Source organism: Geospiza fortis, unplaced genomic scaffold (genome assembly GCF_000277835.1).
Source record: "Geospiza fortis unplaced genomic scaffold, GeoFor_1.0 scaffold11, whole genome shotgun sequence".
In the NCBI taxonomy this organism is placed as follows: domain Eukaryota; kingdom Metazoa; phylum Chordata; class Aves; order Passeriformes; family Thraupidae; genus Geospiza; species Geospiza fortis.
In genome coordinates this window covers 15,414,886-15,429,769 of record NW_005054304.1, presented here as the reverse complement: position 1 = coordinate 15,429,769, position 14,884 = coordinate 15,414,886, and the positions used below count along the sequence as shown (strand labels likewise).

At 39.4% G+C, this 14,884-nt stretch overlaps 1 protein-coding gene across 1 annotated transcript in view; it reads right to left on the bottom strand.

Moving 5' to 3' along the window:
• Nucleotides 1–11,612: 11,612 nt before the first annotated feature.
• SLC9B2 (solute carrier family 9 member B2) overlaps nt 11,613–14,884 on the bottom strand; it is a 17,641-nt gene continuing 14,369 nt past the window's right edge. Inside the window, exons 10-12 of the mRNA XM_031066462.1 lie at nt 13,591–13,699; nt 13,294–13,430; nt 11,613–12,328 (exon numbers count right to left, since the gene is read on the bottom strand). Coding sequence (XP_030922322.1) covers nt 12,089–12,328; nt 13,294–13,430; nt 13,591–13,699 — 486 coding nt within the window. The 3' untranslated portion in view covers nt 11,613–12,088. The remainder of the gene's footprint in view (nt 12,329–13,293; nt 13,431–13,590; nt 13,700–14,884) is intronic.

Below are 14,884 nucleotides of genomic sequence, written 5' to 3'. Positions count from 1 at the left end.
GGGGGCAGCGGGACCCCCTTCCCGCCCCGGCGGCGCGCTCGGTCCTGCCTGGGATTCGGCTTTCCCCCCTCCGGGCATCGCTCGCTGTCTGCCGGCCGCGGCACAGAACGGGGAACGCCGAACCCTGAACTGTTGTAGCAGGAGGATGACCCGACTGGAGGTGTCGGGGGGCAGGGGAGTTGTCGGGATGAAGTGCAGGGACAGCGTAAAACGTTCGCCTCTGAAATTCCTCTGGGAATCAACGCCGGTGGGCCAGAGGCCGTGCGCCGGGATGGATCGGGATTTAGCCGGAGGCCTAAAGCACGGCCTCTTCGTCTTCCTCACAGGTCAAAGACAGCATCTGAACCGAGTTAAACAAAAAAAAATCTCTTTCTGGGAACCTGCCACATACATAAATTTAGAGTAGTTTTTAAATTTAGTAATTGTTGTAAGTATTTTCTGCGTGAGGGAGTAGAAAGAGCAGTTCATTGATTGTAGCCCTGTGACAGAGTGAACAGGAACGAAGAGTGAGTAGTGGCGACCTCTGTGGGCGCTCAGTGCTCTGCCCCCGGGGCTCTGGGAGCCCAGGCTCGGCCGTGTGACACAGGCAGGCCCTCAGGCAGGGCAAGTGACAGGATTAGGTCGGTGACTAGAAGGAACGAACGCTCTCCACAGAAAGTAGAAGTAGAAAAAGTTATCAAAGTGCAGAATCAACCTTATGTCTTGCAGCACTAACACCAAGACTGTGATAGTGCTGGAAAATTGTTAAATTTAGAACAGGCACAGTTTATTTAAAGCCAGCTTTGAGCACTTCTTTTTTTCCAGCGTGTTTATGTTGCTTGTGACCTGCAAGTCTCATTCTCTTCCTCAGAAACAAGCAAATCTCTTTTAAATTAACTGTTCTCTTCCACAAGTACTCTCTCATATGAAAAAGTTGTTAATTATATTTACCAAGTAGAGAAATTCAGCTGCTACAGAGGTGGGAGGTAAGGGAGGATAGAACAAACTACAGAACAATTCAACTTCTCCTGTTTCTAGTATTTGTCAGTTTATTAATGAAGCCAATTGCGCTTGTAACCACAACTTGACTTAAAATTTGTTAAGCTTAGTAATGTTTTAGTATCTTACTGCTTCACTTGTCTAACTATGTCTTTTTGTAACAGGATTATATTTGTGCAGTCTTCTGTACTCATAATGCGTAGTAGTAATATGATTTATTCTGAAAAACCTCTGGAAGGTTTGGTCTGTAGACCAGAATCAGGGCTTTGGGGTTTTCACCTAGTGTGATCAGCATGGGAGAACTGTTTTGTTGTCACATTGTTTACCCCATTGACTTCAAGGTACTTCCTCAAATTTGGAGAGAGGACAAGAAGCAAATAACTGATTTCTTAAGTCTAGACCAAACATGTGAAATGTCAGTCCCAAAAATACTAAACAAAAGTAAAAGAAGGAGCTGAGTCAGAAACTGCTTTTGAGAACTGGCAGGATTTAATGTGCATACCTGAAAAATCCACTGCCTCTAGTTCTTAGTGATTTTTTGGACTCTAAAAACGGGAGACAAAGGTATATTTAAAAATACACGGCTATAGAGAGAACATTTTTACATTTTAAATTCTTTTTTTCAATACTAAGCTAGACTAGTATCTGCCACCATGCTTTTACCTCTTCCTCCCAGAATGAATATGAATGAAAATGGGGGAAAAAAAGCAAAACTGAACAGGTGCTTCAAGTTATGGCATAGGATAAATGCAACACAGTGAGACTTTTGAGAAGGATGTTGTAGGACACTGCATCCTAGGCACCTACAGTAAAAAATTATCATCTCTTAGGGCATAAAGGTTATTGAAAGTCATTGCTCAGTGAAGAGATGTGTGCTTGCTTGTACGCAGAGCTGCTGTCAGTCTTAAGTTTCATTTCAGAAAATGATTGCTTGAGCAAGTGCTGCCTCTTCTGTGTTGTTGTGGTCTTTGTCCTGTCCTAAAGCCTCTAAGAGCAGGGGATTCCCAGTCCTGGGGTATTTTGCAGTGAATTATCATTAGGAAAGACTATTAGACAATAAAGAAAATTAATGTGACCTTTTGTGTTTGCTACTGTAATTACAAAGTATATTCTTTGGTAAACGGCATACTTTGCTCCTTTTTGGAAAGTGACAAGTAACATTGGTCTAAAAACATTTAAAGTGCAATAATATTTGCCCTTTGGTGGCATCTATTGAACTTAGTCAGGGACCAGCACTATGAAACACTGGGCAACATAGACCTTGTTTGCAAATGCAGGCCAGAATTCAGATTTTGAACAGTGCAGTCTTTTAACTCTTTTATTGCTTCTAAACTCTCATTAGCTTGTAGGTAGATGCAATTTCAGTTCCTGTAGTGCATCAGTTGTAGAAACAACAGAATATATGTATATGGAGCATTTTAGGTTTTTTTATAGGATGTTGTATAGTGTGCTGGTTAAAGATCTAGACATCTGTTATCTGGTGTGACCTTACAAAACCAGAATGAAAAACTGCTTGTTTGAAGAGAAAAACTGTTAACATCCAGTGCATACCTCCTGAAGGTAAAAGCAGTGAGGGAGGAAGGAAAGAATGTTTGACCTTGGGTTTGAAAGTGGATATCTAAATTATCATGCTGTGCTGCTCAGAAGCCTCTTCCAGTGCCTTGTCATTGCTTCGTTAGTCTTCTCAAGTTCAGTGAAATGAACAGTGTTGTCTCATGCCAGCATTGCTTTTTGCCCTGGAAGGTGTCATTAAAATGGCATAGAGATTCACCTCAAAATAGCAAACAACCAAAACCAGGATAGATCTGCTTGTTAGTTCTGAAGAGAATGTAATTAGTAGGTACTTCGAATTTGCATGAAGAATGTCATCAGTTTAGAGGACATACAAGCACAGTTCCAATATTCCTTTTGACTGGAAATTAATACTTGTTAAAATCTTGCTTTGCAGTTGAGCTGTTACTCTAAGAAGCTGCTTTTGGGTCTGCATAGGGTTATTTCCACAAAAAGTAGCTGAAACATAAGTCAAAGATACCAAAGGAGTAGTTGATGGAAGATAAGCAGGGAATGCCTGCTTTGATTTTCTTCTCAGTGGCTGGTCTGTACCTTTGTTCATAGTGTATGTGTTTCTTTTGGTTTTGGACACGTTACTGTTGGACTAAAAATTAAGACCACCTCTCCTTGAAAATATCCATTGCCTCAGCTTCTTGGAATTCTCTGGTTTCTGATATTTTCCAGGACTTATCTTTGGGATTAGTCTCTATCTAACACAAGTCTGAAGATTGACCTGTTCCATACACTACTCTTCATTTCTGTCTCCAAAATCTGCCTCTCCCCAGGCAGCAGAACTGATAAAGAATCTCCAGAATCAGTGTAATGTCTGAATTCTGAGTTGTCAGCTGTGAAAATAAAGTCTTGTGAATTGCCCTACATCTGCTTCAGAAAGGTATGCATGGCTTCAAAACCAGAGCAGTCTATACTTGCAGGAAGGCATTGCATTAGTGTGGATGAAGGGTTTTTACCATCCCTGCTCACCCAGCCTAAAGATCTCTGACAGTGTCTTGTATCTCATGCCTTAGAACATGATCACATTGATTTTTCAGTTTAAACACAGGAGCTTCAGGCAGTTTTTTGGCAATAACAAGCCAGTTTATGGTTAGTGTACACATGAATGTAACGGGGGGCTTTCCAGAGACTCCCAAATTAGAAGTAAGCACAGAATTTACTGGCTAGTGAGGACAAAACTATTTATCAGCAGTTATCTTGGTACAAATATTAAATAATAACCATCCTAAACAACAGCCTTGTACATCCTATTCCTGCTTATTTCTAATTTCCTTGCTCAGAGGTTACAGCTATCACGTTCCTCTTTCATTTGTATGAACCCAGATGGCTGTGAGCCATTCAGAGACATGACCACTGTTCTCATTTTGATGCTGTATCAGAGTGTGAGACCTGTCCTTTTTGTATGTCAGTCTTAGCCCAGTTATATTCACCACACACATGACAGATGCCCTGGTCCTGCTGTGCTTCTTGGAATGTCTGTTCTGTCTTGGAGTTCAGAGGAGTAGCTTTGTAGAGATCCACATTTTTGTCAACAGTCAGGTTAAATACAAAGTTTGGAATTTTTCTTCAGTGACCAAATATTTTTCCTCTCTTTTGAAATACATTCCAAGTCAGTCCTTCAGGTAAGGTCAGAAAGTGTATTTGGGTTCCTGATGGAATTGATGGAGTGTTCTGGAAAAGAAATGCTAAAAAAGGCAAACAGGCACCGCTGTTCAGGAACTCGGGATTCTGTGTAGCTGAAAAGATTTAACTATCTCAGTGTTAATTGTTACTTAGGGCTTGCAGCTTGTTGGAGGAACTAAGGAAAGAGCACCAGAGATTAATGCATTGCAGTGAGTCCTAGTGAATGTGGTGAATTGTGGTTTGTAGGGACTGCTGCAGGTGCAGTTGGGGAATGGCTGCTGAGACTTCTTGCAGTGCCTTTAGCATTTATGCAGCTGTGATGCATTTCCAGATAAATGCACTAAATGTGGCTGTCACATCAAAGGCAACAAAGAACAAAATATTAATCCCACAAATTATTTTCATTATATGGTCTGGTTCCAGAAAATTCAAATCCTTAAGAAAAATCCACTCGATTCTAACTGGAGAAGTATTAGCATAAACTTTTGTTTTACTAGTACAAATGAAATCAAGCTATAAAGAATAATGTACTTGTTCAGGGCTACAACCCACCTGGCAGATATAGCCTCCTTGGTTGTGTTTACTTTCTTGTACATCTTAATTTCAAAAAACAATCTGTAGAACATAATCTTGCTATAAATAATCATAAATAATTTAGAAGTCAATTAGTGTCTTGTCTTAAAAAGTGCTTGTGCAGCTATTTGTGCTCCAGCTTGTTATACTTTTTTCTTTCTCTTCTAAAGTATTTTTAAACTCCCTTCTGGACGAGTGTTTAGATTTAATATAGTCTCCAGGAATTTAGAAAAATGCTCTCAACCTTTAGTGCACCATGGTATTTAAATTGCACTGGGGTATTGTCACAGCATGTTCTGTTGGAAAAGTAGATCCACTTTATATATATAAATGCCAATTACTGATGCATTTCTTAAAAAGTCTAGTAAGTCTTCTCTCACCAGCATGCCTAGAAGATTTATAATGATGTAGCAAGGCTGCCTGATCTGCAGTGGATGCTTTTATTTTTTTACCTGTACTTGAAAGAAATTCCTTACCTTTTCTGTGACTTCACCTCCTGATCTTAGGTGTCTTTCTTCCTCTGTGTTGTAGAAACTGGTTGCAGATCCCTGAGCAAACAGAGGTCTGAAAAATAAAACCAAAGAAATTGGTGAAGGTTTTGCCAGTACCTTAGGGTTGCCCATTTCAATAAATCTTCTATATGTTTTATATTCTTCCATTGAATCATCTTCTAGAGTGATAAAATTCAATTTCATCAATTAATTTCAATTCCTTAAATTCTAGGAATCAGATTTTTACTTTGGCTGGAGTAAATCCTAGGATTTAATCTATGTCTTCTTTTTTTCCTTGAGACTCACCAATGGAATCTTGTTTGTCCTGAGGGCCCTGCTGCCTGAGCAGCCCTGTTTCATACCCTCAGCCTAAGCCATGTGCAAGTAGCTGCTGCTGCACCATCCTGGAGTGGTGCCAAAAGCCAGCCTAAATCCCACCTTATCTCTAGTTTCAGAATGGCTGCGGTTACTGCCTTTCCTGGGCGTGCTGGCCTTGCTCGGTTACCTTGCTGTTCGTCCCTTCCTCTCCAAGAAGAAACAGCAGAAGGATAGCTTGATTAACCTCAAGATCCAGAAGGAAAATCCCAAAGTAGTGAATGAGATCAACATTGAAGATCTGTGCCTCACTAAAGCTTACTGCAGGTGTTGGCGTTCGAAGACGGTAAGACATTGTGCTACTGTAGGGTTAGAGATTGAAACTTGATTATTTTTAGCAGTTTAGCTTTGGTGGTGGATTGCTCTGTGTTGAGTTGTTGCCATTGTCTGGAATTGGAACATGCTTCTGAACTTTGCAGAATGGCACAAAACTGTCTACTTGAAGAAAGCAACTGTAGAAACTTGAAAGAAACACAGTAGGGTTTCTCTAAAATTGTTTAGAGAGTGACCACATGTGAGTAAGAATAAAACCAAGCAAACCTGTTTTACTGTTTGGAAATACATTGCAGCTAATTAAGAGATAACTACTCTTATTTTGCAAAAAACAAAGCTTAGAAAGTTGTTCATATTAGAATGAAAATAAGGCTGGGCCTGTGTTGGTGATTCCTGTCTGGTCCATAGCAGTGAGATGACTGGTTGGGATATTCCATATCCCCCAAATTAGCTAGATGTAAATGAGTGTATTTCATTTTGCCTCAATTTTCATTTCCTGATTCAATTTTGAATGTCCTGACCACAGTCTGGTTTTGTTTTCCCTGGATCAAATGCTTTCCTTTTTTAATAAAAACAAAATGTCTGCCCTGAACTGAAGAAGCTTAACTCAGCTATTCTCACTTTGGACTAATCACTTCAGCCAAGTATTTCAGCTTCTCTTATAAAAGTACTTTCTGGTTGCAAATGACTAAATCTATTAAGAGCACTCTTAATAGTTGCACAGTAAATACATTTGTAGCTGTGATAGCTGTTTTGTTTGCTGTTCTTTCATGGAAAACACTTTGTCCCTGACTTTGTGTCTAAGAACAGCTATTTTAGGATCTCCCAGACTTAGTTACTTATTAACTGTGTTTGTTGTTGTCCTTAGTATCCTGTGTCTGATAGGAGACAGGGAGTTTGATGTTGAAGCAGGACATCACAGGAGGAACTAGCAACATTATCAGAGCACTCAGGGCTTAGGAAGAAATACAGAAATCACCACGCAGCTGCTCTACAGAATTATGCTAATCCCTTGTGTTTGTTTTTTTTTTTTTCCAGTTCCCTGTCTGTGATGGCTCCCACAACAAGCACAATGAGTTAACAGGAGATAATGTAGGTCCACTAATACTCAAGAAGAAAGAAGTATAGCAGATGCTTAATGTAGGTCATGACTGATAAAAAGTCTTTTATACTGTTGTAGTTGCAAGGGACAGCGTTTTGTTATGTGATTGGTATGATTTAGTTTCATGATTGCTATAGATTTCTTTTTGGAATAAATTGCATTTAGACAGTGATGAATTTGTCACTGTTTTGGTACCTTATTCTGAGAAGAATTTTGCCTGCTTTGTAAAACTGTAAAATACCTATCTCTGTAAATAAGTCGTTTATTTCAATAATAAATTGACTTTCTACAACTAAGCCTTTTTTTGTATGAACATACAATTATAAAACTGTCACTATTTCAAGTGCACTTTTCTGTTGAATTTGTTCTGCTGAGAAATCATGTTTTACTCAGCTTTTCAGGAACAAATTTAAGTGTACTTAAGTGGGGGAGAAAAAGATACCAACTTTCTCTTTTGTGAATGTATCTTCAGGCAGCAGATCAATGTTAAGTCACGCAAGCTGAAGGTCTGGCCTGCGTGGTGTCTAAGTGGGCGGTTTGTTGGTCTTACACAAAGCAGCCCAGCTCAGACAAACCCCACACTGCTGGAAAGTTACACACAGCATCCCAGGTGGAGTGCTGGCAGTTCCAGGTCATATATAAACCAAACTATTGAGTAGGTCACCCACTACCATTAACCCTGTATTTTGGGCCCTGTTTTGGTGGTAAGGAGACACAAATTTGCCTCCTGCAAGTTCCCTTGCACTACAGTCACTGCTTTTTGCACATTCATCAAGGGATGAATGGGTTAAGAGACAGAAGTGAGGATGCAGAGCTGAGCTGTTCTCTTGGCTTGTTACCCATTCAGAATTATTATTTAGGCAAATCAGAACGTTTCTGTGCTGAGGCTTATATTCAGATGCAGATAATTACTACTTACCTAACAGCTGGATTTCTAATTAATTATTCTAAAGTGCTTAATTCTCCCATGAAATAGTGTATCCATTAGTTTAAAAATAAAAATTTGGTCCATGCTCCAGTTTTAGACAATGGTACCATAACAGATCTCACCCATTCCTTAACAGCATTTCATTTGACCCTTTGTTAGGTGGGAAGCCCCAGAGCTGTTGCCAAAGCTGATCACCAGAGTGCTGAAACAGAAAGCAAGTCAGAAAGCTGTTCTCACACGTAAGGGCTCTTGCAGCAGCAGCAGAGTTAAGGTAGATCATTCCTCCTCCGTTTGTGACACTTGTGGTTCTAGGTTCCAAAACCTCTTGCCTTGCAGCAAAAGATGGCAGATCAGGATGTGACTGTGTGTTAAATGCCCACTTTTACAAAGTGTGTAACAGAACCATGGTATAATGTTTATTGTTTAAATACTTCATGATGGTCCTGCCTTAATGGATGAGCAAACCATAAATGTATTAGGACATAAACATGTATAACAGAGAAAAATATATAAAGTTAAGTATCTTACACTGTTTTCACTTATAGATGTATATAGAATACCAATCCCCAATTCTTGAGTTTGGTGAAGAAATTAACTGTGAGATGTAAAGCCCTGTCTTTGACTTTTTTCCAGGGTTTAAAAATTACAGTCTACTGTAGCAGACTTATTAGATACAGGCCTGTATGCGCTTCCAGCTTTTATCAGGATACTTCTGTATTCAAACAGATTGGTTTCCTCTGAAATCACAACCAAACCTGTTAAATTAAGAGAAACCTTGTTAAAGTGAGTAATACAGCAACAGGGTTTTGTCTCTCCCAAAAAACTCCTTGAAGAGAAGAACAATGTAAGGTTTAACCTCTTCATTACTTAATCAAGCTATGTTAAAGATGGAATTATTTTTTTTCTCCCTACTTGCTCTTAGATGAGATAGTTTAACAGCAATCTACAGACATGGCTGTAGGATAAACAGGGACAGTTATTTTGCTTGTCCTTGTATCTGTAAGGGCATGGAACAAATTTGTAGTGTTGCAAGAGCAAGTCACAGTTCTTTTGTAGAAAGCACATTTTATAATTTCCACAAGATAATTTAATGAGAATCACAAGCAAGATAAATCATCATTTCCTTGGATTTCAAAATCTGTCAAGGTAATACTCTCTCATGTCCACAGAACTTGCTATAGAAAATCTCAAAGAATTTACTAATCTTTTCTATCTAAAGTCAGAGATAGATAGCTAAAAGCTGAAGTGCCTGTACAGCTCTGTATCTCACCAGCAACTGAGAAGTTGAACCAATTACCTGACTTTTCTAATCTAATTGGGAAGCTCCATACACAGGAATAAATTTGCCCTAAATACCAATAAAGACTGGAACGGAGGTCATAGGACCAGGTCTTCAGTGTTGATGGAAAATCTAGGGAAATTGAAATCAGCATTTTGTGACACCTATTTACTCTACAAGAACAGCAATGTTTTCTTTTCTTTTAATAATTAATTTGAACATGGTTATAACAGAATACAAATAAACTTGTAAAATAGGTTTGGAGAAAGGTGTCTGACTTGGGGCAACTACTAGACAAAGTAAATGTAACTGAAGTGCAATTGACCAAAAACTTGGTCTTTTGCACTCTTTATTTAAAAAGCAAGATGCAGAAACTATCATCCATTTTGTGGCTGTATTACTCCATGACTCTTTCACAGCTGATTTTAGACTTCAGTTTAAATTCCATAAAAAGCTCAGTTTGGCTGAAAAAGAGAGAGTAAGCAGTGATTATAATCACATCATCATCACATCTCATGGACTGTTGGACTCCCTGCTTGCAGATAGACAATTTCTGTCTTTTCCCATATGCTGCCTGCTGTAACTGCTGGATGCTGGCTGCTGGGAACACTGTCGGCTGTCAGACCTTTCTGCTGCAGAGGTTCTTGTGAACCTTCTAGAACAGCACACTCAGCCTTCTCCCACACTATGCCTGTGATTATGTCTGCATGACAGCGGGACTCTGCTTATCAGTTACTGCACATTGTGCTCTTATTTTATTTCCTGCAAATAAAAGAATACCATGGCATGATTATTTAATTGGCTTGAATTGGTCTTATTCAGTAATGATTTTCAAGGCATTTTGTTAAAAAGGGGGTGTTCTTTAATGTCAGGCTTCACCCGTACTCTGATAAAAACTGAAATCTAATCTCAAAGTTAGCTGCTATTCAAAAGCAGCTGAAACTGTCATGATACTTACTAAAAAACCCCAGTCTCTTAAGTGCTTAGTCCTGACATATCATTTAATGAAAAGATGCAAGTGTTTTCTTTCTGGAAGATAAGGAGAGGGAACATTTTAAAGCATTAAAGCTTTTAATTTTAGATCTGCAGGTCCCTGTAATAGCTCCAACCTGATACTTTTTGAAGATTTAATAAAAGCTGGGAGAAAGGGGTCTCATGAGAAATACAGACACAAAATGGCAGGGAAAGAAAAATCTATTCAATCTCACTTAGACTAACAAAAAAGATGGCAAGTTTTCATTGGTATAGCCTATTCAGGCACTCAGAATTGTGGTAGTGATCTAATGTATAACTGAGAGCACATTGAGGTTAAAGGAACAGGCAAATCCCATTTATGACATGCTGTTTTGCTGGGGAGGAAGTATTAGAGGCTATCACAAACAAGACCTCTTCATCGGAGGTTTGCTTTTGTACTTAAGGTTGTGTCCAAATTTAAAGGGCTGTAACCCTTACAACATCACACTTCTGTTATTGAACACGTTCCAAATTTGGCAGAGTGATCCCTCTGTGAGGATTCTACTTTTTATAAAGCTTTACAAAAAAGTGAACTCCTTTAAGTTTTACTCAAGTAGAACTATTTTTGCTTAGAGAGTAAGGCTTATACAAAGGCATACATGTACAGCTACATATACAGCTCATCTGTATGGCATATGAATCTCCGCAAATAGTACAGTGTCAACATCAGAAGTATTTAAGTAGTTAAAAGTATTTTTGTATTTTTTTTTTGTTTTGCATATTAAAAATTTAAAAGCTAAAATAGAAATTATTTGTTCTTACTAATGCCAAAACCTAGACACCAGCAAATGTATTCTACACAGGATATGGTAAAATGAGTTTAGTAAACTGTAGTGTAGCAATCTGCAGGAGAGTGTTGTCCACCTCAGTTACAGGCACAATCTAATAGCCTTTCCAAAAAATAACACAGTAACTTCCAGTTTTTGAGGGATGCTATACTGACCCTGTGCCTCAGAATGGAGATACCAACAACTTACTTGAAGCCAGACAGATTTGCTGGTATCTGTCAAGTGATACCTAACCTAAAAGGCAAGAGAAGGATTTTGATCAGCAGAAGTTACTCCTGGCTGTAGAACAGCATCTCTCTCTTGGTATCATGTTGTGTGAAGGCTGAGGTACACAGGTGAAGAAGCAGCCATCCCAATCCCATACAACCCTCCCCCAGTCCTTACAGCCATCCCACAACCCTCATCTCATTTTCAGGCTCTGTCCTTTTTTCTGCTGGCACCAACATCTTTATTACCAGTCTATGATGGCCCCAACTGTCTCTTTGAGCATGTAAGTACCACTTGCTGTACAACCAGACCTGACAGTCCTTGAAGGCACAAAGGAGTGCATCAGCTGTGAGGAAGAACAGCAATACGGAAAGGCAAGTTTTGGAACACAACTGAGGAAGGAGAGGGAATCACCAACTGATCAATCACCAGTCATTAACTAACTGATGGCAGGACTTGTTCACTACGTGTCAACAACCACTTACTTTGAAGTTGCTTTGAGTTGTATAACTTGTCATCTCACAGCCCAGTTCCAACCATCAAGGAGTTAATCACATTAGTCTCCATTTTTTTGGCTTATATTCTACCTCATGACTCCACTCCACGCCTCAACAATTCTGACCCTCTCCTTGGCCTCACCACCCACACATTTCAAGTAACTCTTGACTGCTAACTTCTCAGTGACTCACTGCCAGGTCATCTTATTCACTGTATGTTCAGCTATTTCATCTCAAGGCACCATCTTCACATAAAAATATTTTATAGAACTCCACCAGGGCTGCTTTAAAAATAGCAGTGGTGACTGATAGTTTTAGGTTCCTCCAGCAAGATTAGATACGCCATCTTTACACAACAGAGGTGTCAGGGTTGAAGGACCAGACTGCTGCAGTTGTCTTACGAAGGTTCACAGGCCTCTGCCTCTTCTCCAACCTCTGCACCTTCCTCATCCTCCTTGCTCTTTGTCTGAGCCTTCTGCAGAAGTCTGGGCCCTGCCAAGCCGATAACCAGAGCTCCAATTGGAGCAGTGATCAAGATAGCCAAGAAAGCTACTGTCAGTACATCCATTCCATACTTTTCCTTTTGCTCATCTTGATGTTGTCTTGCTGTATCCAGGGCAAGAGAACCTATTGCAGCCTGCAGGGAAGAAAACATTGCTGAGATGGAGAAAGTAATCTTTAGCACTGAATGAGGAAAAACGAACCTATCATTAGTCAACATTTCAGATAAATTTGACATTTTTAGTACATTCAACCTGTTTTTAGGCTGTACATAGCGAAGTAAACATTGTATTACACCTGTGAGGACAATTTTCACTTGACTATGCTTGGAATTTCCTAAGCTAATGAGTTTATCTGTGGCTTCCTCCTGTGAAGAACATTGCCTAGCTGCCATTTTATCCACATTTCTGGGGAATGTGTGATTAATGAAATAGGCCAGTATATTGTGTATTGCAGTTGTGAAAATGCCTCACTTGGAGAATGTATCCTGACAATAGTCAACTAGTGGCAGCTTCTGAAAATTTGTATCACTGATCATGTAATAAGCCTTGCCTGTTTTGATTATTAACTTTTGTTTGCAAGTAATCATGCTACTGAGGCAAAGTCCAAATGACATGACAATCCCTGAAATAAAGGAGTAGGAATGTAGTCAGCCAGAGGCATCTCTATTAATATGGCTCTCAGACTACTCCTTGCCAAAATCATCACAAACTGAAAGCCATTCTGAGTTTGGATGTGACTGTCCTTGCTGACACTTCATGTGTAAGAGGGAAATGCTTTTACCTTTGAGAGGTCTCAGAATCTGTATGTGAAGGCACAATAATCAGCAATGGCTGAGAAGTGGTTATATTTCCTGTGGTATATATGCAATTCACTGTCATTATAAAGAGTAAACCCAGGACGCAAGCAAAACACTTGCACATAGAAGGTCCTCCACACACTCTTCAAGCAGTTAGAGTGTTTTAGAGTATGAACAGTCAATATTCTACCTTCAGTTGTCATTGAGCCTGAACCTTTCCCTGCTTACTGCTGTACTAGTTAGGGAGCTTTGCTAAAGAAAATAGGTTTAGCCTGGAATGAAAGTGAAGTTGGATTGTTTACCTGGACAGTGGCTTTGGGAATCCATGCCAGTGAGACAAATACCTTCTCCTTGAAATTAAACCCAGCAAAGGACACCATCAGGAATGTTGCTATGATTCGCACAACTAGGGCGATGCCTAATATAGCAACACAGAGCCCTGCAAGAGACAAACACTTCTCAGTGCTTTTGTGCATAGGTGCTTCTCGTTTTTTGATTTTTTTTGGGGGGTCATCCATAATCTGCTTTGTTTTAGATTTCTTTATAGAGATTCTTTCAAAGCCAGTAATGAAAGCTGGATTATTTCAGAATGATCTTACCAACAGTTTCAGGCCTAAGAGATGTAATGGATACTTCTGCTCCAATTAAACCAAAAAGAAAAGGTTGAAAGATATTCCATGCAATTGCCACAATTTTTTCTATTTCCCTCTGCAATAAAAACAAAATGGATCTGTAAATTCACAAAAAGATGGCCAAGCAGACACAACAGTTAAGTAGTCATAGGACAAAGTGAAAATGTTTCACAAAGATTGCCCAGAATTGCTCCTCTTTCTTTGACCTAATACTAAAACATTCAGAATCAGTTGCACACATTTTGAAGGTCAGACTGAGTCTGGCCATCCTAGTAAATAAATGTTTGATGTCTTGAGAGGAGAAATAAAAAGCACTGGTGTTTGAATAATAACAAAGCAGTTTGCAGACAAGAGGAAGAAAATAAAGCACTGTTGATTTTCAGTATTTAGAAAGATGTAATTTCAACAGCTTTGCCATGAAGTTTCTGAGCCTGTGGGAACTGCATGCCTAAACATGTTCTTTCATTTGTAGCTGAGCAGAGTCTGACTCTCCCAAGTTTCAGTCATGACCTAACGCTGTTCGTGCTGCACTCAGTCAGAGGCCTCTCTCCATGTGAGCAGGAGCACAGTCAGCCTGCGCAAGTCTGAAATCACATAGCAGGAACAAGTGCTGAACTTTCCACTACAATATAGTGTATAAAGGCAAAACCATCTTTTCTCCTCACGTTTTAACTTTACACAATTTTCCTAAAACAACTGCTGCCAGGGTAAACAGGAGTCTGCCACTTACATGACAAGGTACACACAGCATTTCAAATAGCACTTGTCTTTCAATTAAGTGGGTTCTACAATAGGAAAGGAACCTTCAGGCAGGAGTGTGTGGAAAGTATAACTGCAGTGCTCTGTCACTTAATAATCAATCCAGGGCCTAGACATACCCTATCCTTGGTATTCTCTTTGGGACTGATCCTGCAACACCTCTTGCTCTTCTGTCAAGGAATGGCACATTACAGTAACAAAAACTTCTGTAACCATAAAGAAAATTAGGTGGAAATATGTATATATATGTGTGTGTGTGTGTGTGTGTGTGTGTGTATATGTATGTATACACATATGTATGTACATGTAAACATTTTTTGCCTCATTTCTCCTTGTTATTTCACCCTTTTCAGTTCTGCCAAAATAAAATTAAATTTAAAAAAATTAAAAAGAGCCCCCAGAAATCCCCTCTTTAGGGATTTCAGCCTATTTACTGCCCATTTGACTGTTCCAGGAATAGGTCCAATGTTCATTGTTCTCTGTACACAGTGTCTGTCAGGTG